The sequence below is a fragment of the Acomys minous genome (genome assembly GCF_964271855.1).
Source record: "Acomys minous genome assembly, chromosome: 20".
NCBI classification, from domain to species: Eukaryota; Metazoa; Chordata; class Mammalia; order Rodentia; family Muridae; genus Acomys; species Acomys minous.
The window spans coordinates 23,483,204-23,508,328 of NC_140502.1; the positions used below are offsets into that span (position 1 = coordinate 23,483,204).

The 25,125-nt window shown below is 46.1% G+C and overlaps 1 protein-coding gene across 8 annotated transcripts; it reads left to right on the forward strand.

Moving 5' to 3' along the window:
* Positions 1-1,942: 1,942 nt before the first annotated feature.
* Positions 1,943-23,380, forward strand: LOC311591680 (zinc finger protein 59-like). Of its 8 annotated transcripts, none has more exons than XM_084771572.1 (5): positions 1,943-2,049; positions 4,745-4,792; positions 6,037-6,163; positions 8,514-8,612; positions 20,035-23,380. In XM_084771572.1, exons 1-5 carry the CDS (start codon positions 1,975-1,977, stop codon positions 21,735-21,737), a joined length of 2,052 nt encoding a protein of 683 aa, XP_084627698.1. In that variant the 5' UTR covers positions 1,943-1,974; the 3' UTR covers positions 21,738-23,380. The 8 variants fall into 8 exon arrangements, with proteins under 8 accessions (XP_084627698.1, XP_084627700.1, XP_084627702.1 ...); XM_084771574.1 differs by having other exon boundaries at positions 1,995-2,095; XM_084771577.1 differs by lacking the exons at positions 1,943-2,049; positions 20,035-23,380 and adding exons at positions 2,180-2,929; positions 9,132-10,999.
* The last annotated feature ends 1,745 nt before the right edge of the window (positions 23,381-25,125 follow it).

A 25,125-nucleotide genomic window follows, 5' to 3' on the forward strand; every position in this document is an offset into this window, starting at 1 on the left:
CTACACTGGCTGCTGAAGCTCCTCAGGCCCGGGCCTGCACACTTTGCTACAAAGTATACAAAGTTAACAAAGGGAATCTATGGCAGAGAAGGCTTTTCTCCTGTTCCTAGAGTCAGTGTGAACAGCCAACAAGCTAGGGTTATGTGTGGAGTTCCAGGCTAGCTCGGGAAGCAAAAACAAAATAAACAAAAGCACAAGAAACCCTCAGGGCTCAGGGCTCTATACAGAAGAGGAGGCAGAAAGCTTGAATGAACCAGAGGGGGCAGATGACTCCAGGGAAACAGTGTCTTTAGGACACAGCAGGACTGGTCACACATATGAGCTCACAGAGTGCAGGCAGCAGGTTCAAGCCAGAGTCTCACCACTAAGAGCGGGAAGTGGACGTGTGGTCCCACCCCAGGCTAGTGAACTATCCGTAATTGATACCAGCTGGCAATGGAAAAATCATTCTTCCCCCCCCCCCCTTGCAGTCTCACTGGGCATCTCAACCATATCAGGGTGGGCCACATGCCCAGGAGTAGCTGGCGAAACCAAAATTAATGCAATGGTATTTTTTGTGAATTTTCTGTTTTCTTATGCATTGTTTTGGCTTTTGGTTGATCAAATAAACAGAATGAACTAATTGGCGACGAAGCTATAATATTTAAATGCAGGTTTACTGGAAGCGGCACGGGATGGGGGAGGGACGGGGGCAGCGAGGGAAAGAGGGTAGGGAGGAGGATAAAAAAGGAGGCCCTGGAACCGAAATGTCTGGTTTAGATGGTACTCTCTGGGAGAAGGGAATCCTCGCCCCTAGGTAGAGGCCAGGCCAGCCAGGCCCGGCAGCAGGACCTGACAGCTTCCTTTCTGATTGGCTGCTTGCTTGTGTACATTTGCACACTCACCATTTCCCCACACATGGGCAAACATGCACACTACACACACACAGGAAAAAGGAAAGACTAAGAACCAGAAGGGAGCGAGCAACACCCACTCAATAGGTGCTACTGCAGGTCACGCGGAGCCTCACGGGATTTAAAGAGAGGTCAGGACTGGTGGGGAGAAAAGGCTGCAACTCGGGCTCATTAACTACAGTAGGCATAGTTAATGCTGCCCATTAGGTGGAGGGCTCACATTATTTGAAATATGTGTGTGTGTAAGACCCCCTCCCCTGTGCACCCGCCATAGCAAGCATAGCAGCAGTAACGCTATCTTGCAAGGCAAGACTAGAATAATAGGTTCCCGGGATAAGATGAGGCCTGGGGCCCAGAGGAGAAAGATAAAAGCATGCTGAGATAACAGAAACAGTTTGTCCTTGCCAAACAGGATATTTATGGTCGGCCATCTGGCCCAGAGAACGGGTAAACTCCCCTGTTCCCATCTGATGACCGGACCATAACCTCACCTCATGTCAAACAAGATATTTATGGACGGCCACCTGGCCCAGAGAACAGGCGAACTCCCCTGTTCCCAAAGCCCATCTGATGACCGGGCCATAACCTCGCCTCATTTAAATTTACCAATCAGAGCCCTGTAACTATGCTTCTAGCTTCTCGCTTCTCGCTTCCCGCTAAAATCCCTATAAAAGACCCCCAAAAGACTCGCTCAGCGCGCCAGCCTCTCCAGAGACTGAGACGCCCGGGTACCCGACCCCCTGCAATAAAGCCTCTTGCGTGTTGCAACCGAAACCTTGGTCTCGCTGGTTCTTGGTGGGGGTCTCCACGTTAAGACCACCGTGCTGGGGGTCTTACAACCTTACTTCCTAGTCTCAATTTTGAAACGTGGCCGGTCCCCGCCCATGGCGAGAAAACAAGTTAACGCGCAGAACCCGGAAGTGCCTTTTTATCAATGGAGGGAATCTCCGGTTTAAGCGCCCCGCCGTGGGAACTCCCACAATCCACTGGGCGAGGCTGCCAGGTGGGCTGGCCCAAGCAGCAGGCCGGGATCTCCCTGAACCGGCTTCCGAGAGTCCTGTGCATTCGGACTGCATTTCCCATGTGCCCTTGCGCCGGAAGTAGAAACAACTTCCGGCGGTCTGGCGGAGCCACTGTGAACCGTCAGGTCTTTCAGGTGGGAGTAAGAAGTTGGTGTTTGGCTTAGGTCTCCGCGGAGTAAGGCAAGAGCCAGCGGGCTGGGTGTGGGTGGTGGTGTGAGGTGGGAGGGTGTTGAAGCGTGTGTTTGCGTGTGGGGGCGCGGGGTCCGTGCGTGTCTGTCAGTCTGTCTGTGTGTGTGTGTCTGTCTGTGTGTCTGTGTCTGTGTGTGTGTGTGTCTGTGTGTGTGTGTGTGTCTGTGTGTGTGTCTGTCTGTGTGTCTGTCTGTGTGTGTGTCTGTGTGTGTGTGTGTGTCTGTGTGTGTGTGTCTGTGTGTGTGTGTCTGTGTGTGTGTGTCTGTCTGTGTGTGTGTCTGTGTGTGTGTGTGTGTCTGTGTGTGTGTGTCTGTGTGTGTGTGTCTGTGTGTGTGTGTCTGTGTGTGTGTGTCTGTGTGTGTGTGTCTGTCTGTCTGTGTGTGTGTGTCTGTGTGTGTGTGTCTCTGTGTGTGTGTGTCTGTGTGTCTGTGTGTGTGTCTGTGTGTCTGTGTGTGTGTGTCTGTGTGTCTGTCTGTGTGTCTGTCTGTGTGTGTGTGTGTGTGTGTGTCTGTGTGTGTCTGTGTGTGTCTGTGTCTCTGTGTGTCTGTGTGTGTGTGTCTGTCTGTGGACGCTCCGGCCTCCTCTGCATCACGTGTGTCCTGTGTCGCTCGCTTTCCGCCCCTGCTCTCTCTCGCGGCCGCAGGGCCCGAGGCAGAGGCCTGAGCTGCAGTCAGGAGAGCTGGGGCGCGGGGTCTGATGGGAAACTCTCCCTGGGCTGCAGACTGGAGCTCGGGGCGAGCGTTCCGGGGCCGGAAGCGGCTCCGAGGGCCGCCTAGGAGGGCGGCTGCCGTGCGGCCCCGGGACTTGGTCAGCGCCCTAGGCGTGGTGAGCGCTGTGGGGCGTGAGGGGAAGCGCTCGCCGGGGATGCGCTCGGAGCCGGGCTGGGACCTCAGGCTGCTCAGGCGCCCCGCGTCGGCCGTGCAGGAGGAGGGCGTCTCGGCGACACAGCTGGGATCTAAGAGCGAGTCTAACTTTTCTTTTCTTTTTCTTTTTTTTTTTTGTAGTTTTTTGAGACAGGGCTTCTCTGTGTAGCCTTGGCTGTCCTGGACTCACTTTGTAGACCAGGCTGGCCTCGAACTCACAGCGATCGGCCTGCCTCTGCCTCCCAAGTGCTGGGGTTAAAGACTTGCTCCACCACGCCCGGCGAGTCTACTTTTTTGTTTGTTTGTTTGTTTGTTTGTTTGTTTTTTGAGACAGGGTCTCTCTGTGTAGCCTTGGCCATCCTGGACTCACTTTGTAGACTAGGCTGGCCTCGAACTCACAGCAATCCACCTACCTCTGCCTCCCGAGTGCTGGGATTAAAGGCGTGCGCCACCACACCCTGCTAAGTCTACTTTTTCTTTCAGCTTGAGAAACGAAGTTTCAGGTTTAGAATATAGAATTGTCAGTAGCTGAAGGAGGAACGTGCAAATTGACACCTCCACCATTGCGGCCCGTACAGTGTCGCTTCCCTTTGCGCTTAGCAGGCACATTATCGTTTCGATGACCCTTGACATCTTCCATCTTCAGTCACTCCCTTTCCCCGAGATGTCATGGGTAGGAATCTCCAGAGGTTAGCCTGAAGGGCGTTCCAGCTCCGAGTTGCTAAATCGACTGCTATTTCGGTGGCAATCGCACCTCAGATGGCCTTTGACCATTAAAGCAGTGGAAAATGGAGGTGCTAGAGGATTTCTGTTCACTCGTGAGGACTTCAGGAGTGGGAACGTGGTAGCGCTAAACTCGGCATCTTTGAGACCTAGTAGTTTTCAGGGTGTCTGTGTGTCAACACAGCTAATACTGGCCCAGATCCAGGTGGGCAGTGTTGGGGTGTCTGGGATGTCCCGGTTGTAATTTTCTAGGCTTGTCTTGAGGCTGGGAATGAGGGTTGTGAGCTTGTTAGTGCAGTGCCTGCTATACGGTAAGGGTCCAGTGTCTTTTAGTTGTTGCTCTATGTGGTCGTTTTGAGTTCATTCTCATCAATTTTTTGTAGTAGAAGGGAATACTAGAAATTATACGATTACTCCTTGTGTTTTTAAGAAAATGACTGAAAAAAAAAGCCAGGTTTTATGGTATACACCTTAATCTCCTTGGGAGGCAGAAACAGGAGGATTACCATAATCATAGATGACAAAGGTGCTCAGGAAAGTGTTCAGGAAAGTTCCACGGTGTGGGATCCCATTTACTAAAGTGTGTACGGAATGCTGGGCACTGCCTGACACTGCGGCTGCAGCCTCTCCAGCCTTGCTGTGCCTCAGCCCTGAGCGGCCATGCGGATGCTGTGAGCCCCATCAGCCTTGCTAGGCGGGACTCCAGGAGGAAGGTCTCCTCACAGGAGGAGGAGAGGCCCAGCCCTAGGCCTGGCTGATCTCAGGGTGAAGGTGGGCTCCTCTGCTGGCCTCTTCTGCAGCACCTCCAAGGCAGCCGTGCTGATGGCTGCTCTCCACACTGAGCCTTGTGCACTGGGCTGTCTGGGTTAGGAGAGGATCGGCTTTGTGTGGCTCCTGTCGGCTTCTGGTTCGTGTGAGGGAGGCTGGGAGCAGTGAGAGGACACAGTGAGTGGGGACGCTCGGGAAATAAAGAGGTCGATGATGTCATCCTGACAGGAGCCAGTCGGGGAACGTCAGGTCACAGTCCAACGAGAGGCTTTCTTTCTGTCCCCAGGGAGCAAGCCTGAAGATGGCCGGCTCCAGTTGTCACCACACGGTCTGTGTAAGTTGTCGCTTCTGCCTTTGACACAGGGGACTTCCAGGTTAGGTGACTCCTTCCTGTCTTGCTGTCTAGAAGCTTCCCAAGGCTCTGAAACCCTCCAGCCCTGTCTGCCCCTTACAGTGAGGTTGGAGGGTCAGAGCACTTCCTGTTTGTGCCTCTTTCCAGCTGCCCCTGGGGTTTTCTTTGACTGCACTCCTCCTCATGTGCTGTCTGCTGGGTCTGTGGTCAGGGAGGACTGTGGTTGCAGGGGGGGCGTCAGCCCCACAGGGAAGCTCGCCTTGGGGTGTCAGGACTTTGAGGTGATGGTCTCCTTTGACTGCCCTGGGAAGTCTGCTTGACATCTCTGGTGTTTTCCAGCTGATGACCCAGGGTGTGAGAGTGACTGTCCTCCGTGCATGTGTGTGACCAAGGTGACCTGCTTGAGGAGGCTTAGGAGAGCGTTCAGTGACCAGAGGGAAAGGCCATCCAGGCTGTGATAGGGACGTGATGGTAGTCTGCAGGCTAGGAAGACCTGAGACACACTGACCACTTGGAAAGTTCTTTTTAAAAAGACAGTAATAAGGACACCCACATACTTTATAGACTCTTACATAGTTTATAAAAATCATTCTTGCTCTCTCTCTTTTTAATTTGGCTTTTAGAGACAGAGTGTCCTGGAGCTCAGAGAGATCCACCTGCCTCTGCTTCCCACATGCTGGGGAAAAGTTGTGCACCACCACATTCAGCCAACAAATATTTTAATTAAATTATTTATTTATTTATTATGTATACAGTGTTCTGCCTGCATGTATGCGTGCAGGCCAGAAGAGGGCACCAGATCTTATTATAGATGGCTGTGAGCCACCATGTGCTTGCTGCGACTTGAGGTCAGGACCTCTGGAAGAAAAGGCAATGCTTTTAACGTCTGAGCCGTCTCTCCAGGCCCCAGCCAACAAATCTGCCAACAAATCTTTATATCATCTGATGCCATAAAAAAAAAAAACTCAACACTATTTCTTAGGTATTTTACACGGAGCCTGGGTGACATTTCTCTTTTGTGGGCTGTAACTTGAAGGGTGTGGATGAAGGGACATGCACGTTTATTGGGTGTGTAGGGCGGCACAGTCATCCTTTATAGGGAGCTCACACAGTCAGGTGCCTTGAGCGTTTCCATGTGGCTCCTTTCCCACTCTTCAGTCCTTTCCCTCCCGTGTTTCCATCTTGAAAGCTTCCCCATTTCACTGTCCCTGTGTTTGTGGTTTCAGGGGTCAGTGACGTTCAGGGATGTGGCTGTTGACTTCTCCCAGGAGGAGTGGGCCTGCCTGGATGCTGCTCAGAGGGTCTTATACAGGGACATGATGTTGGAGACCTACAGCCACCTCGTCGCAGTGGGTAAGGCATCTGTCGCCGTGACTGGGGGATGGGTCCTCTACACTGTCTGCTTTCCTCACTCTGAAGTTAGAGTCATGGCCGTCTTTCAAGTTTTAGGTGAATCTTGGTTTGGTGTCCCATGCCTGTCATTGCTTCACTCAGAAGGCTGTGGCAAGAAGATTGCTGTGAGTTCAAGGTCACTAGATACATAGTGAGTTCCAGGTTAGCCTCGTCTATATGTTGAGGCCTTGTTTCAAACAAAACAAAGTTATGTAATAAATAGATAAATCAATCAGTCAATATAATTAGAGGACAGAGAGAAAACTTGATGGTTACCAGAACTGGTTGCTCTTGCAGAGGACTTGTGTTCAATTTCTACTACTAAAAGGTGGCTCACAACCACGTGTAACACAAGTTTCAGGGATCTGATGCCCTCCTCTGGCCTCCCTGGGCACCCAGCACGAATATGGTGCTCAGACCTACCTACAAAGAGACACCCACATGCACATAAAATGAAGTAAATTTAAATCAATAGAATTTTAAAAGAGGGAGTTGAGTTCTTGCTCCTTCCCAAAGAAAGAGTTGGAGAGAATTTTTGTCTCGAAAGTAGGAGCTTCATGAAGCACCTGCTTTTCCCACCTTTTGTTGGTCCTCTCAGTGTGCTCTTGGCTTAATGAGAGACTCTGCTTAAAAAAATCAAGTGGAGGACCCTCAAAGCAGACACTCTGCATATCTCTGGCTGTCCTGGCCTCTCTTTGTATCCTAGGCGGGCTTCAAACTCCCAGCGATCTGCCTGCCTCTGCCTCCCGAGTGGTGGTATTACAGGCTGGTGCCACTTCCTTTACCCACTTTGTAGTGGAAGTTTTAGGGTGAGAAGTTTGTCCTTTTCATTGAGCTAATCTGTGAGCATGAGGTGTGCCGTGACAAAGGCAGCATTCATAACCACAGTGGTAACAGAGTCGTGGCTGGGGATGCTACGCAGTGGTAGAGCACTTCCCAGCATGCTCAGGGCCATTGTTCCATCTTCTCCACCACTAAATAAAAAATGGAAATGTAGAAAATGAGTTTGTGTTCATATAGGTCAGACTGTTCAAAGTATTTGAATGTTGTATTAATCTTACTATCAATCTTGTCCAATAGAAATGATCAAGTCAACCTAAATACAATTTTTCTAGACAGGGATTCTGTCTGAAGTACAGAGACCTCTCTGCCTCCGCCTCCTGAAGTGCTGGGATTAAAGGCACGTGCCTCTACTGCCGCTGTTGTCATTATTTGGTATTTATGAGAATGTCTTATGTAGTGCAGAAAGACTTTGGACTTGCCATCGAATTAAAGCCGGACTTGAACTTCTTAGTCAGCCAGCCTCCACTTCTCAAGTATAGTGATGTCAAGTCTGTACCACCACGCCCATTGGAGAGGAATGTCTTGAGTGGATGTAACAACTGTCAATAAAGCGCTGTTTAGCCAATCAGCTGGGCACAAGGACAGGAAGTGGAAAGTGGGACTTCCTGGGGAGGGGGCGGAGCCAAGATTGATAGCTGAGAGGGAGAAAGAAAAGTTGACAGTTGAGAAGGAAGAAGCCTCCGAGGATCAGTTTGGCAAATGCTTGGCAATGTTATGAGGTTTAGAGTAGTTTATGTTAGTTTATGAGTAGATTAGAATCAGTTTAGATTCTGCCCGGTGTAGTGTTGGTGGCTTTAAAGTATGTTTCAGACTCTGTGTCAGTTATTGGCTTCCTAGGCTGAACTGATACATTTTATTGTGACACCCAGTTCTCAGATGGGAAAATTGAGCATAGAATCTCCTGATGGCATCATTAACGGCAGAGATGGGGTTTACACAAGGCAGTACAGCCTAAGGGTTTGTGTTCTTACCTACTCAACTATACTTTCCTCTCCCGTGATAAGGCCTTTTCTGCATTTAAATGAAATAAACCCCTAATCTGAAAGAGATGGCTTCTTACCCAAGTTGCCTTTTCCTTTCTTTTCTTTTCAGTATCATTTTGGCTTTTAGTTCTTGTTGTTGTTGTTGTTGTTTTTGAGACAAGAGTTTTGCTGTGGAGGTCCAACTACCCTGGCTCATTCCCCTGTCTTGTAGGCTCAAGACACGATCCTCCATGCCAAGCTGTATAGACCTTCAAAATAAATAAGCCTGTAGTTAAAAAAAACAAACCTGTATAGGCATGTAGGCATGTCCTGGTGGCACACAGCTTTAATCCCAGAATTTGGGAGACAGAGGCAGCAAAATTAAGGTCAAATTCAAGGCAAGCCTGGCCTACAAATCAAGTTCCAGGACATCCTCGGATAGTTAGAGAGACCGAGTCTCAATATCTACACTATGTGTCATTTTTTTTTTCTTTCTTTCTTTGAAGTGGGAAGTTGCCTTTCTAAGCCAGATCTGATCACCTTGTTAGAGCAGGAGAAAGAGCCCTGGATGGTTGTGAAGGAAGAAGCAGACAGGCCGCGCCCAGGTGAGTAGGTATGAGGTGAGACTCCAGCATTGCCAGCCACAGCGCGTCTCAGAGGCCCCACACAGCGGCCCCTGGATTTGATAAACTTCCTTCAGCTCCCAGGGCCTGTGGGAAACGTGCCTGAGCCCTGGGGAGGAGGTCAGGTCGTAGTAAAGGCTGACAAAGGGGATCCTGTTCCCTGAATCATTTTAAGTTGTTCTTATTTTCTTCCCTGTAACTGGGGCAAGTGCCCTCTTTCTATGACTTTAGAAGGTATTTTATTATTGGTTGTGTGTATCTGCAAGTGTGGATAGAGTTGACGGCCTTGTCTTGTTCCATATTTTAATAGAATTGCTTTATGTTTCTCGCCACTTAAGCCGATGATGCTTGCTATGGGCTTGATGTACTCAACTTCATTATGTTGAGGTCTGTCCCTTGTGTACCTCATTTCTCCAGAACTTTTATCGTGAGTCGGTGTTGAATGTTGTCAAAGGCCTTTTCTGTATCTGATGAGTCGATCTTGTGGCTTTTGTCTTTCAGCTTATTTATGGCCGATTGCATTTATTAACTTATGTATGTTGAATACATTTATAGATACACCTGTAGCACCTCTACGTCTCTGGGATGAAGCCTACTTGATAATGGCGGATGATCTTTTTTATGTGTTTGGTTTGCAAATATTTTATTGAAAACTTTTGAATATAAGTTCATCAGGCAAATTGGTATATAATTCTCTTTATTGGGTCTTTATGTCTTTTGCATATCAGGGTGCCTGTGGCCTTGAAAAAAGAAGTGGGTAATGTTCCTTTCGTTTCTGTTTTGAGGAATAATTTGAGGAATATTGGCATGAACTCTTCTTTGGAAGTCTGGTAGAATTCTGCGTTAAAACCATCTGGCCTGGTGCACGCCTTTAATCCCAGCACTCAGGGAGGCAGCACTCACAGTGGATCACTGTGAGTTCCAAACCAGCATGGTTGACAAAGCAAGTCCATGACAGCCTAGGCTACAAAGAGAAACCTTGCCTTGAAAACCTCCCCCTCAAACAAACAAACAAACGAAGAAAAAAGCCAAAAGACCAAAAAACAAAAAATCTATCCAGCACTGGACTTTGTTTGGGAGACCTTGAATTATTGATTCTATTTCACTAGGAGTTACAAGTCTTTCAAATTGCTTCTCTGATCTTGATTTAATTCTGATAACTGGTTGAAAAAAATTATGAATTCCCTTCAATTTTTCAATTTTATAGAGTACAGACTTTTAAAGTATGTCCCTATGATTCTCTGAGTTTCCTTTGTGTCTGTCTTAGGGTTTTATTGCTGTGAGGAGACACCATGACCATGGCAACCCTTACAAAGGAAGACAGTTAGCTTGGGCTGGCTTACTATTAGAGAGTTAGTCCGTTGTCATCATGGTGGAAAGCATGGCAGCATGCAGGCGGGCATGTGCTGGGGAGGGAGCTGAGACTTAGACATATTGATCCAAAGGAAGGGACCTCATGAGCCACTGGGCCTGGCATGAGCTTCTGTGGCCTCAGAGCCTGACCCATCCACCTTCCTCCTCCCAGGATGTCGCGCCTCCATTAGGTGCCCCTCCCTATGGCCTATGGGTCTTTCCCATCAAGGCACCACATTGCATTCTGTGGTCTCCATAGGCTGGTGGCTGTGTCTTAGTGCAGAAATGCATTCAGTCTAACTTCAAAATTCCCCACAGCGTATAGCAGTTTCAAAGTTGATTAAATGTCTGAAGTTCAGAGTCTCTCCTGAGATTCATCTCTTTAACTGTAATCCCTCGTAAAATCAAAATAAAAAAGGCAGATCACGTATTTCCAGCATATGGTGGCACTGGGTATCCATTACCATTTCAAACAGCATAGTGAGGAAATCCTGGACCAAAGCAAGACTAAAAGTCCGCTGGGTAAACGAACCACTGCCTCCCCATGTGTGATGTCCAGCTGCTCTTCAGATCGCCCTGTCCTTTCAGCTTGTTGGCTCCCGCACACTTCTTTCTGCTGGGCGGTTCCTTGCCCTGCTAGCAGCTCTCCTTGGCAGGTGTCCACGGCAATCCCAGCTTCACACATGGCTGCTTCTCCATCTGGGCTTCCATGCGGGGACACCCCTGGCACGTGCCCAGCCCCAGCGGCTTGTCTCGGTGGAGGAAAATTCCATAACCCCTTCTATCCTTGACTGTAGAGCCAGACCCACATGGCTGACGCGTCCACATTCTGCTGTTTGCTGGGGCTGGAACACGGCCCCCTCCTTCAATGACGTCTTCTTTAGCTTTCAGTTGTCAGTGGTTTCCTTCTGCTAAGCTTGGCTGTCCTGGAGCTCTCTCTGTAGACCAGGCTGGCTTTGAACTCAGAGATCTGCCTGCCTCTGCCTCTGACGTCCTGTGACGAGCAGTGTTCACCACCACCCCTGGCTGTGAGCTCTAATTCCTTTTCACAAGCTGGAAGATAATGGCAAAACAGCTACATTCTTCACCAAAATATCACAAGAACAGTTTCTAGGACACATATTAAAATGACTCTCCTCTGAAACCTCTGGAGCTAGGCCCCCATAGATCAAATCAGCACCGCTCTCTTCTGTGTTCCTACCAGAATAGCCCCTTAGGCCCCAGGTAGAACATTCAACTGCTTTTCTAATCTAAAGTCCCAACGTCCACATTCTTCCAAACAAAAGCACAGGCAGGCTGTCACAGCCACACCGCGGTCCCTGGCACCAGCTTCTGTCTTAGCTAGTGTTTTATTGCTGTGAAGAGACACATGACCATGACAGCTGTTACAATGGAAAGCATTTAACTGGGGGCGGGCTGGCAGGGTAGACTACTGTCATGGCAGAAAGTGTGGTGACACGCAGGCAGGCGTGGTGCTGGGGATAAGCTAAGCGTTCTGCGTCTTGATCCAGCGGCAGCAGGAAGAGAGCTGATGAGACTCTAGGCCTGGCCTCGGCTTCTGAGACCTTAAAACCCATCCCTCTTGTTACTCCTCCTCCAATAAGGCCACAGCTCCTAATGGTGCCACCCTCTAGGACCAAGCATTCGGACATAAGAGTATGCGGGTTATTCTGTTCAAATCACCACAGTGTTTGCTGTTAGGTCTTGTTTTCATCTCTAATTTTCTTCATTGGTTCTGCTTCCTTTTCCTTTGACTAAGATTTTACTAATCATACTGATTTTCTTTAAGAACCAACTCTTTGTTTTATTGATTTTTGTTGTTGTTGTTGTTTTCTTTTTTTCTAATTTTAGCCTTGAGTTTACTTATTTCTTGCCAGATACTCCTTTTGGGTATAGTTTTGTCTTTTTGTTTGTTTGTTGTTGTTGTTCTAGAGCTTTCAGGTGTGGTGTTGACACTATGAAATCTCAGCCGGACGTGGTGGCGCACGCCTGTAATCGCAGCACTTGGGAGGCAGAGGCAGGCGGATCGCTGTGAGTTCGAGGCTAGCCTGGTCTACAAAGTGAGTCCAGGACAGCCAGGGCTACACAGAGAAACCCTGTCTCGAAAAACCAAACCAAACACTCTTCAATTTCTTTTTTTTTCCTTTTACATTTTATTTAAAAAAATTAATTTACTTTATATGCTGGTTGTAGCTCCCTCCCTCGTGTCCTCCCAGTCCCACTCTCCCTCCTTGTTCCCCCTCCTCCCCTCCCTTGTCCTCAGAAAGGAGGAGCCCTCCTTCCCTGTCATCTGACCCCAGCCTATCAAGTCTCATCTGGACTGCCTGTATCCTCTTCTGTGACCTGGCAAGGCCATCAGGCCAGGGGGACGTGATCAGTGAGTGGACACCAGAGTCCATGTCAGAGGAAACCCCTCACCCCATATTATGGGACCCACAGGAGACCGTGCTGCCTATCGACTACGTCTGAGCAGGGGCTCTAGGTCCTCACCATGCGTGGTCCTCAGTTGGTGCCTCAGTCTCTGTGGTCCCCCCTCCTTCCAGGTCCTTCTGTCCCCCAACTCTTCCATAGACTCCCTGCACTCCATGCCAAAGTTTGGCTGTGAGTCTCAGCATCTGCTTTGATTCCCCACTGGGTGGAGTCTCCAGAGGGCCTCTATGGTGGGCGCCCTTCCTGTTCCTTCTCTTCAGCTGCTTCTGGGATCTATTCTGTTTGCCCTTATGAATGAGAGTTAAGCATCCTGCCTAGGGTCCTCCTTGTTACGTAACGTCTTTAGGTTGGTGTGTTGTAGTGTGGCTGTCCTGTACTCTGTGGCTGATACCTGCTTATCAGTGAGTGTATGCCATGCATGTCTTTCTGGGTCTGGGCTACCTCATGCAGGGTGATTCTGTAGTTTCATCCGTTTGCTTACAGATGTCAAGATCTCCTTGTTTAACAGCTGTGTAAATGTACTGCAGCATCTTTATCCATTCTTGGGTTGAGGGACACCTAGGCTGTGTCCACATTCTGGCTATTATGGATAAAGCTGCTTTGAACATAGTTGAGCAAATGTCCTTGTTGTGTGGTGGAGCGTCTTTTGGGTGTATGCCCAGGAGTGGTATAGCTGGGTCTTGAGGTAGAGATATTCCCAATTTCCTGAGAAAGCGCCAGATTGATTTCCAAAGTGGTTGTACAAGTTTGCACTCCCACCAGCAGTGGAGGAGTGTTCCCCTTTCTCCACATCCTCGGCAGCATGCTCTGTCACTTGACTTTTTTATCTTAGCCATTCTGATGGGTGTAAGATGGAATCTCAGAGCCATTTTGAGTTGCATTTCCCTGATGGCTTTGAGTATTTCTTTAAGTATTTCTCAGCCTGTCAACATTCCTCTGCTGAGAATTCTGTTTAGCACTGTGCCCCATTTTTAAAATTGGATTATTGATTTGTTGGTGTTTAATTTTTTGACTTGTTTATATATTTTGGATGTTAGCTATTTGTCGGGTATAGGGTTGGTGAAGCTCTTTTCCCAGTCTGTAGGCTGTCCTTTTGTTCTGTTGACAGTGTCCTTTGCCTTGCAGAAGCTTTTCAGTTTCATGAAGTTCCATTTATTAATTGTTGATCTTAGAGTCTGAGTTGTTGGTGTTCTGTTCAGGAAGTTGTTTCCCTGTACCAATGACTTCAGTGGTCTTCCCCACTTTTTCTTCTAACAGACTTAATGTATCTGGCTTTATGTTGAGGCCTTTAATCCACGTGGATTTTAGCTTTGTGCAGGGTGATAACGGTTTATTTGCATTTTTTTACAAGTAAATCTCCAGTTAGACTAGCACTAGTGTTTCTTCTGTAGGTGGAATAGTTTGAAGCTGATACTCCAGCTTGTTTCTTGTGTCCGTTTCCTTGGAATACCTTTTTCCCGCCCTTTGCTCTCAGGTAGTGTCTACCTCTGTTGCTGAGGTGTGTTTCTTCTGTGCAGCAGAACGATGGGCCCTGTTTTCAGGTCACTGATGTTGAGGGATGTTAATGGCCAGTGGTTGTTAGTTCCTGTTGTTTTGATGTTGTTGTTGGTAGTGTGTGTTTTGTGGATGTGGGGACATTTATTTCCTGTTTTTTCCTGGGTGTAGTTAGCTTTCTTGGGTTGCAGTTTTCATTCTAATACCTTTTGTAGGTCTGTATTTGTGACTAGATACTGTTTAAACTTGGCTTTGTTGTGGAATATCTTGTTTTCTTCTTCTGTGTTGACTGACAGTTTTGCTGGGTATAGTGTCCTCTGCTGGCATCTGCTAGCTGTCAGTGTCTGCATGACATCTGTCCAGCCTCTTCTGGCTTTCACAGTTTCTGTTGAGAAGTCAGGTGTAATTCTGAGAGGTTTGCCTTTATAGGAGATTTGTCCTTTTTTCTCTTGTAGCTTTTAATATTCTTTCTGTCTTGTGTACATTTGGTGTTTTGATTATTATGTGGTGGGAGGATTTTCTTTTTTGGTTCAATTTATTTGGAGTTCTCTAGGCTTCTTGTATGCTTATGGCATTTCTTTAGGTTGGGGACGTTTTCTTCTATGATTTTGTTGAAAATATTTTCTGGGCTATGAACCTTGGAGTCTTCTCCTTCTTCTATTCCTATTACTTGTAGCTTTTGTCTTTTTATAGTGTCCCAGATTTCTTGAATGTTTTGTATCAGAAACTTTTTAGTTTTAACATTTTCTTTGACTGATGTATTGATTTCTTTGATCATATCTTCTACCTTTGAGATCCTCTCTTCCATCTCTTGTATTCTGTTGCTGTTGCTTGTGTCTGCAGCTCTTGTTCTCTTCCCTAGATTTTTTCCAACTCCAGCACTGCCTCAGATTGTGTTTTCTTTGTTGCTTCTAATTCCATTTTTAGGTCTTGAATAGTTTCATTCATTTCTTTCTCCTGTTTGTTTATATTTTCCTGTAATTCCTTAAAGGATTTATTCAATTCCTTCATCTGCTTGAACGTATTTTCCTGTATTTCTTTGAAAGACTTACTTTCCTCCCTCAAGCCTTCTATCATTAAATCACCTCAGATTTAAAACCTTCTTATTCTTGTGCTTTTTGAGTGTTAGTGTCTCCAGGGGTTGGTGCGGTAGGACGGCTGGCTCTGCGCTGTGCTGCTCATGTTCTGATGCTGGCTTCTAGCCACCTGGTTGTCTCAGTGTTAGCAGGCCTAGGGGTCTCTCTGGTGGGGTCTCTGTCTGTGTCCCAGGTAGGCCAGATAGATCGGGAGCAGGTGAGGAGACCTCCACGCCGAAGGCTGCTTGCAGGGGCTCCTTGCAGGCCTCATCAAGATGGTGACCATGGGGGATAGAGCCCACGCCCAGCTCGGCCCTGCTGGGTTCGTTTTCTGTGTCCCAGTTGGGCCAGGCAGGTGAGGAGCAGGCTGGGAGAGCTTCAAGCCAAAAGCTGCTCGGGTCCTCCACAGGCCTCCTTGGTATGGCAGACAATGTGGGTTGTGGTCTGCACCCAACTCACCTCTGCCGGGTTGCTGTCTGTCTCAGAGGGGCCAGGTTGGTAAGGAATGGGTGGGGACGTGCAAGCCCAAAGCTCCTCCGGTGGCCATTGCTTCCTCGATGGTTTGCTGTCTGTGTCCTGGGTGGGCCAGGCCAGTGAGGAGTGGAGAGAGATCCAAGCCCAAAGCTGCTCAGTCTCTCCAGTTTTCTTTTGTGTTGGTGCACAGTACTATGAAATTACTCATTTTCTCTTTCTTTCTTTTTTTCTTTCTTTCTTTCTTCCTTTCTTTCATTTCCTTTTTTTGGACAGGGTTTTCTGTGTAGCTTTGGTTGTCCTGGACTTACTTTGTAGGCCAGGTTGGCCTTGAACTCACAGAGATCCAATTGCCTGTGCCTCCTGGATTGCTGGGATTACACGTCTTGGCCCATTTTTTATTCAATAATAAAATTGAAATTTTCATTCATATCTCTCAACATCAGTGGTCTCAATTCCCCTATAAAAAGACACAGACTAACTGTGAACTCTGGTGCCCCATATTTGACCACTTCAATGTGATGGGGAGGCCTGGTGGCACTCAGAGAAAGAATAAGCAGGCTGCCAAGATGAGACTTGATAGCTTATGACCATATTGTGGGGGAGAAGGTCCCCCTCTGTCACAGACATAGGGGAGGGGAATAGGGTGAAAGCGGGAGGGAGGGAGGAGCAGGAGGATACAAGGGACGGGATAACAATTGAGTTGTAATCTGAATAAATTAATTAAAAGACAGACTAACAGAATGAATGCACAAAAGGCTCCATCTTTCTGCCACATCCAAGAATCATGCCTTAATGTTAGTGATAGACATCGCTTCAGGGTAGAAGAACGGAAAAGGATCTTCTAATTCTATGCAAATAGACCTAAAAGCAAGCTGGAGTACCCATTTTAATATCTGACAAAATAGACTTCAAACCAAAAGTAATCATACTCTGAATCAAGTCAATACCAATATGAATAAAAACTAAACAGATTATATATAATCAGGATATGAATGAGAAATTCTTTGTTTTTTGTAAGTTTGCATACTTTTTGCTGTGTTTGGTTATTGATAGCCCGCCTTTTATCTCTGATGGTTAGATAGAATGCAAGGTATTATTTGAATTCTTGTGTCTTTTCAGATTTGCTTCGTATCCAGGTATGTGGTTGATATTGGAGAAAGTTTGATGATTTGCTGAGAAAAAGTTTATTCTGTTGTGTTTCTGTGAAATATTCTATAAATATCTGTTAAGTCCATTTGGTTTGTAATGTCGGCTCCATTATTTCTCTGTGTAGTTTTTGTCCAGATGACCTGTCTCTTGGAGAGTGGGATATTGCAGTCTTCCACTATTGTGTCTGAATGCCAAGTATGTGATTTAAACTCTAGTATTGCTTCTTGGGTGGCCTGTGTTTGGTGCGTAGATGTTGGTGGACTTCCCTTTTGATGAACATGTAATGTTCTTCTCTCTCTCTTCTGTTAGTTCATGTCTATTGGGGAATAGAGACCATTGATGCTGAGCGAGATGAGTGAGGAGCGTTTGTTAATTCCTCTTATTTTGTTTTATTTTGTTGTGCTTAGTATATTTCCCCCTTTTGAGTTGGTTGTGGTTAGTATATTTCCCCTTTTGAGTTGGTTGTCTGGGACTGTCATTCCTTGTGTTTTGGACCTTTCTCTTTAATACCTTCTTTTGGGCTGGATTCCTAGGTATTGCTTAAATTTGGCATTATCATGGATTGCCCTATTTCCCCTATCTATGGCAATTGAAAGTTTTGCTGGGTATAGTAGTCTAGGCTGTCACCGGTGGTCTCTTAGTGTCTGTGGACCACCTGTCCAGCCCCTCTGACTTTTAAAGCCTCCATTGAGAAGCCGAGTGTCTTCCTTTATGTTACTTGGTTTGTTTCCTTTGCAGCTTTTTTTTTTTCTCTTCAGCTTTTAGTGATCTTTGTCCTGTACGTTTAATGTTTTGATTATTATATGCTGGGAGATGGGGGCACTGTGGATTTTCTTTTCTGTTCCAGTATATTTGGTATTCTGACAGGCACCTTATTCTTTAGACTTGGGAATTTTTCTTCTTTGATTTTGTTGAAAACATTTCCTGTGCCTTTGACTTGGGGCTCTCTACTCTGATTCCTACATTTGGTCTTCTAATTGTGTCCCTGATTTTCTGGATATTTGTGTGTGTGTGTGTGTGTTGGAATGTTTTTAGTGTTACCATTTTCTTTCATGTGGGTACCAATTTCTCCTATTGTTTTCAGTGCCTGAGAGTGTCTTTTCTTGGTTATATGCTATTGGTGCAGTTTGCCTCTGAAGTGCCTGTTCGAGTTTCTAAACTTTTCATTTCCAGATTTCCCTCCCTCAGTTTGTATTTTCTTTATTGATTCTAATTCTACTTTCAGGTCTTGTTTGTGTTTTCATAGTAGTCAACTGATAGGTGTGGTCACTGGGGTTTCAGGTAAACTGTGTTTCTAGGTGTTTCTAGGACCTGACACTTAGGAATGGGCGTGGGAAGGGTGGGCAGTGTTGAGAGCGTCCACCGTTGGGAGGAAAGCAGGCGTTGCACAGCATCTGCCTTGTCCTTTGAAAATGGGGCAGAGTGAGGAGAGGCCACAGCAGATGGTCTGCTGCCGAGCTGGAGGTGAGAGCAGAGGACTCGGAGGTAGAGGTGAAGATCTGTATTGAGCCCAGAGTGCTTCACTGGGTAGCGTGTCCTAGGGGTCTCCAGGGAATGCCTGTTGGAGTTGGGGTAAAGCAGAGAGTGGAGGGAAGGGAGTTTGGGGGTGTCAGTCTGTGTGGTGGAGTGGAGATGGGGACACGGATGAATGGCTGCTGCAGGATGAGACTGGGGGAGTGCATGGGGGGGGCACAGGCAGAGATCTGCTGTAGCCTGTTTCCCTGGAGAGACATCCTTTGTCTTCTTTTAAAATTTCATTTTATGTACACAGTGCTCCATCTGCATATACACCTGCAGGCCAGCAGAGGGCGCCAGAACACACTATAGATGGTTGTGAGCCACCGCGTGGTTGCTGGGGATTGAACTCAGGACCTCTGGAAGAGCAGTCAGTGCTTTTCACCTCTGAGACGTCTCTCCAGACCCGAGGTCCTTTGTCTTCTTGCAGATTCTATTGAATTACTGCCTCATTTCTGTTTTCTTTTTGGCTTGTTTTTCTCTGGCAGAGTCTTATCTAGTGCAATTTGGCCCAGTTACTTCTGGCTCCTTCTTGCCAGAATTACAATATTGTACCATCAGCACCACCCTCACCACCACCACAGATTTTACCCACTTCCTTTCTTAAAGAGTCCGAAGTCCAGACCAGGAGGTGGTGACACACACCTTTAATCCCAGCACTCTGCGGAGCCAGAGGCAGGTGGATCTCTGAGTTCAAGGCCACCTGGTTTTCAGATCGAGTTCCAGGGCAGCTCAGGCTACACAGAGAAGCCTGGGCTTAAAAAACAAAACAAAACAAAACAAAATTAAGGTAAAATAAAATCCAAGCCCAGACCAGTTTTCTTAAAGAATAACAGATATTATCTATTTGTATAGCATACTTTTTCTCTTGATTTGGTTTGTTGTGGCATTGAATCCACTGTGAAACACCAAAGACTTAGACTCAATTCAAATTTAGATGAAATGAATTAATGAATTAATTTCTACTGCTAGCAGCCGGAGCGCAGGCTTAGAGCCTGGAAGGGCTGGCAAGTGGGGCTCGTAATGGGGACACCAGAAAGGTGTGCATTACAGCTACCATTTGAATCCACAGCTGGGCAGAACGATTTTTACCTCCCCCAGCTGTTGTTCTTTCTTTTCTACTGCAGATTAATAAAACATCCATTTCATCTCTTTCACACACAGATAACGTTCATTTGTTTGGTTTGATTGATTCTTTCAGGTTTGTTTGTTTGTTTGTTTGTTTTGTCATGCCATCCCCATCCCCCCAATAAGTGAGTTTTACGGAAGCAAAGGCAGGTGTTAACCCTCACAGCCCATTAGCCTACCCGTTTGTCTCTCACCTGCAGGCCACTAGGCTCTCCCAGGCGTTCCAGAACAGAAGGTCGATGGCCTTTAAAGGATGCCTGGATCCATACTAAACTTTTATAGTTATCAGGGGGGACCTGTGTAAATTATTACTTATTCCTGAGAACTCTGATGACTGAGAAAGAACAGTTCATTTTAGGGAGGGCAATAACACGGTGCCGTCAGTTAGGGGCTGTCTGTCATGTCCCCCCAGGTTCAAAAACCTTCACTGAATGGTGTAACAGATATTCTGTATTATGTATTTGTGTGGCATAGTCTTTTTTTATCTTATGATTTGGTTAAAAAAAAAAACATTCACCAACTCGTGTATATTTCCTGTAGTGTGCAAGAAGCATATAAGATTATTTCCCCTTGGTTTGTTATTATTTCACTATGTAGTCAGGTCTTCCCATTTCCCCCTGTTCTACTGTAAAGACTTTCCTCATTGTCGCCCTCCTTGGTCCTGTTCAGCATCTCGGAAAATACTCTGAGGTCTGGTCGTTCATTCACTGGGTTATATGTTTCAGGTAAATGTGTGTGTGCATGACAGGAAAATAAAGTATCCTTGCTTTCTCCTTTAATTTCAGACTTGGAGTCATGTTATGAAGTTGAAAATATACCTCCAGAGAATCATATTTGTAATATAAAGTTACACAACCAGAGCACAAGTCAACTGAGTAAAGCTTATGACCTCAAAGGCTCCAGTTTTAGTAATGGCCCCAGCCCTAGTACATTCAAGGGACCACAGGGCTATCAAGAGGGAGACGCTGATCAGGAGATTACTAACAAGGAACCAACGCCTCCTCTTACCTGCTGGACTCTTTCTTACAACATAGGAAAAGCACACGAGTGTAAGGAGGGTGGGAACTGCTTTGGCAGCAGGTCAAATCTTATTCAGCATCAGAGTATTCACACTGGAGAGAAGCCCTATGCGTGTGAGGAGTGCGGGAAGGCCTTCAATCGCGTCTCCGCCCTTTTTCAACACAGGATCATTCATGCTGGCGTGAAACCGTATGGATGTAAGGAGTGTGGGAAAGCCTTTAATCGTCACTCAAACCTCCTGCAACACCAGAAAATTCACTCTGGTACGATTGAGAGACCCTTCCGGTGTACTGAGTGTGGGAAGGCCTTCACTGCTTTGTCACAGCTCACTCGGCACCAAAACATTCATACTGCGGAGAAATCATTCGAATGTCATCAGTGCGGGAAGATATTTAATACTGGCTCTAACCTATTACGACACCAGAGTACTCACACCAGTGAGAAGCCCTTTGAATGTGATACATGTGGGAAGGCCTTCAGGCTTCAGCTGTACCTTTCTGAGCATCAGAAAACTCATACCAATGAGAAACCTTTCAAGTGTAAGCTGTGTGGCTCAGCCTTCAGACGCAAGTACCAGCTTAGTGAACATCACAGAATTCATACTGACATGAAACCCTATCAGTGCAAGGATTGTGGGAAATTCTTTCGTCGAAGGTCAAACTTTACTGAGCATCAGAGTATTCACACAGGAAAGAAACCCTTTGAGTGTAAAGACTGTGGGAAGGTCTTTAGACTTAATATACATCTCATTCGACATCAGAGTTTTCATAGTGGTAAGAGACCTTTTGAGTGCAAAGAATGTGGAAAGAGTTTTCATTTTTCCAGCCAGCTTAATTACCACAAAACCATCCATACAGGTCAAACACCGTATGAGTGTGAGAAATGCGGGAAGTCCTTCAAGCATGTCTCCAGCCTTGTTGAGCATAGAATTATTCATGCTGGTGTGAAACCGTATGAGTGTAAGGAGTGTGGGAAAGCCTTTAATCGTCGCTCAAACCTCCTGCAGCACCAGAAAATTCATTCTGGTGAGAGACCCTTTCAGTGTAAGGAGTGTGGGAAGGGCTTCACTGTTTTGGCACACCTCACTAGGCACCAGAGCATTCACACTGGAGAGAAATCATTTGAGTGTGAGCAGTGTGGGTCAGCCTTCAGACTTCAGTACGAGCTTACTCACCATCAGAGAATTCATACGGATGTGAAGCAATTTCAGTGCAAGGAATGTGGAAAGGGCTTTCTTCGTAGCACAGACCTTAGGATCCATGAGAGAATCCACACCGGGGAGAAGCCTTTTCAATGTAAGGAATGTGGAGAAGCCTTTCAGTATCACTACCAATTCCTCGGACATTTTAGAATTCATGCTGGCAAGAACCCGTATGAATGTAAAGAGTGTGGGAAGTGCTTTACTTGTGGTAGAGACCTTAAAGCACACCAGAGAATTCACACTGGTGAGAGCCCTTACCAATGTTAAGAGTGTGGGAACGCCTGTAGTTGAAATCACACTCTGCTTGACCTTGCAATCTCTATAAGAAGCCTTATGTAAGAAACGTGGAAAGTCGTCAGTAACACTGAGCTATACATCAAAGAATTCACACTGGTGAGAATGAATGTAAGAAACGTGAGAAAATGTTTAGATTAAGTTCAACCTTCAGTGCACATCAGAGAATTCATATTTGTATGAAGCCCTGTCAGCATAAAGAATGTGAAAAGACCTTCAACTTGAGCATAGGCTGTCTTCAACATAAAAGGATCTGTGGTGGCGTGGGACCCTATGCAAAGAATGTGGGAACATTATTTTAGAGTCGCTGAGCTTTTAAAGCTCCTCAGAGAGTCCATATAGGACGGAAACCATATGAATGTAAAGAACGCAGAAAAGCCATGTCTGTAAATGATGAGCTTCGACAAGACCAGGAAAGGAAGGCGGACAAGCCTTTGGAAATTTTACTGAACATCAAAGAACTCATTGATAAGACTAACTGAAAAGAATGTGGGAACAATTTTAATCTGCCCTAGAGTTTGATCAACGTCAGATTATCTATTTTCTCTTGATACCAAAAACCCTTGGTCTAATGAGAATATAGGAGGTGTGTTTGAATGTCAGAAATCCAGTGTAGCCATCATGTGCTTGATTTATCTGATTTTTAGCACAACTGTTAATCATATAGACTTAATTTCCAAATACTATTTAGCCGATTTAGGGAGAGCAGTTATGGGAGTTAGGGTTATATGAGGCACCTTCCTGTCACCATTAACATCCTGAGGTTCCTGTGATATCTGAGTGGATGTTTGCTTTCTCCTAATTTGTTAATGGTAAGCACAGTATCAGCCAAAGTTTGGGAAACAGGGTTATATAGGACAAAGAACTCTTGAAATAGTATTTGTTTCATGCCCATGTTCTGTAAAGTAGCTTTTACAGTGTTCCTGCTTTTACTGGCATTACTGTAAGTGATAGGAAAGCTAAATTGTATTGCAGATGGTTTAGAAAAACCTCATGCACTCCTTAATTATTAAATTTCAAATAACTTCATTGTGGATAAATTCTGATGGGTGAAAAGGTATAGGAAAGGATTCTCATTGAGAATCTGTTCAGGTATTTTGTGGAGATGTTAAAAGTATAGCTCTTGGTGAGTATGCACTTTTTACAGGAGTTAAGCATAAACCTTTCAAAAGGTAAAACCTGTCATTTATGCTCTTTGCCCAGACATTAAGACAAAATACATCTGTGACAGGCGAGACCCTGCAGAGCCTCCTCCACCTCAGGGTTCCTGCCGGGCTATTTTACGTTTGACTGGAATTTTGACTGCTAATGGAGACTCTTGGGGAAAATTGTCCAACTCTGTTCTAGGAGCCAGAGGTCAAGAGTCCCCTGCTAATTTGTGTTGGCTTCTGCTAAACTTCCTGCTGTGCAAACCTCCCCTTTCAGCTAACTGCTTATCTTGGCTTCTGCTAAACTTCCTGCTGTGCCCGCTTCCCCCCTGCAGTTGCCAAGCAAGGTAACAGAATGTATTTTTTGCTTTTAATAGCCCCTTGCTCTAAATGCCTAGGGTTACACTTGATCCCACATGCTGGAGTGTAGTCCCAGCTGGCTGGAATAAAGACTTTCAGTTGGCTAAACCTGAGTCTCAGTGATCTTCTTTGGTGGGCTTTGCATAAACCACGAACAAAAATAGCCAAAATCAACATCAGTTAGAAATATACACGTGTGAAGTTTTTTCATACAAGTGGAAAAATTGGAGGAGCAAAAAACAAAACAAAAAAAACAAAAACAAAACCCACATCTCTGTAGTCTCACCTGGATTCAAAATTGTTAACAATTTACCATGTTTACCCTATTTTTCTGTATATATGGGTACTGGGGCTGTAGCATTAAGAATGTCTTTTGGAGTTGGGTGTGGTAGTACATGCCTGAAACCCAGTCTGGGAAAGCTGACACAGGGGGATCAAAAGTTGGAGGCAAGCCTAGTTACGTTGTGCAACTATGGCTGTATGGCAACCCTTCCACAAAAAAAGCATTGTGGACATGACATTTTTTCCCCTCACTACATCAGCTAAGGTTAAGAAAATGATCCAGAATTTTATGACTTTCAGAAAATTGTCATTGGCCTCCAAACTGTCTTTTTACAAGAGTGCACACATCCTAAGGAGAATCCAGCATGGATACAGATTTGGTCTTGCCCTACGCTTTATTAAAATTTCAGTGTTGATATAAGGTAGGCTCTTGTGTGTGGTAGGCCTGAGCCTGGCCGTTCGGATGCATTGCCAGCCCTTAGCCATTGTTTCTTCTAATCCAAGGGAAGGGAAGTGCACTTGAAACACTTGGGCTAAGAACAGGTTGTGTATCTTTGTGCAGCATGTCTAGAAGCATTTAGAATCCCACTGTCACATTAGGTAAGATGCTGGCTGCTAGAGGTCCACTAAAAAGTCCAGTGTGCTGTGGATAGGTAATCTTGCCGTTCGTGGTGGCGCACACCTTTAATCCCAGCGCTTGGGAGGCAGAGGCAGGTGGATCGCTGTGAGTTCGAGGCCAGCCTGGTCTACAAAGTGAGTCCAGGATGGCCAAGGCTACACAGAGAAATCCTGTCTCAAAAACAAAAACAAAAAAGAAAAAAAAGAAAAAAGATACCAGTAGCAGTAAATGATAGGATATAGTTTCATGATTAGGCCATTTTTATTCTTGTTTATTTTTGGCGACAGGGTTTCTCTGTGCAGTTCCGGAACTCACTCTGTAGATAGGCTGGCACCACACTCAGAGCCCCGCCTGCCTCTGCCTCCCAAGTGCTGCTTTAAAGGCGTGCCCCACCACAGTCTTGCGATATTTTAAGTTTTTATATATGAGTGCCTTGCCTGCATGTATGAAGGTGCACTTTCTGTGTGCCTGGTGCCTGAGAGGGCCAGAAGATGGTCCCCTGGCCCTGGAGCCTGAGCCACCGTGTGGGTAATAGAGATTGAACATGCGTCCAATACGCAGAAGCACAAGTGCTCTTAACTGCTGAGCCATCTCCAGCCCCGATAATGATCGCTTTAATGTCAGAAGAGAAAAGTATTTCTTCAAGATCATACATTTACACTGACTTTTTTCCATTTATGTTTCTACAGTCATTTGGATTTGTTATTTTACTGGAGCCTAAAGTATATGGTGCCACCTCAAAAATTTACCTTCTTAGCCGGGCATGGTGGCGCACGCCTTTAATCCCAGCACTCAGAGAGGCAGAGGCAGGAGGATCACTGTGAGTTCGAGGGCAGCCTGGTCTACAAAGTGAGTCCAGGGCAGCCAAGGCTACACAGAGAAACCCTGTCTCAGAAAACCAAAAAACAAACAAACCACACAACTTTCTTTTTGTTAGTGCCTATCTTGAGTG

Bases quoted from the DNA above. Each gene is read 5' to 3' on its own strand.
- LOC311591680 (XM_084771571.1), top strand. From the start codon at position 2,801: ATGGGAAACTCTCCCTGGGCTGCAGACTGGAGCTCGGGGCGAGCGTTC. The intron at 4,793-6,036 runs GTAAGTTGTCGC...TTGTGGTTTCAG, and splicing joins GTTGTCACCACACGGTCTGT to GGGTCAGTGACGTTCAGGGA. The intron at 6,164-8,513 runs GTAAGGCATCTG...CTTTCTTTGAAG, and splicing joins CAGCCACCTCGTCGCAGTGG to TGGGAAGTTGCCTTTCTAAG.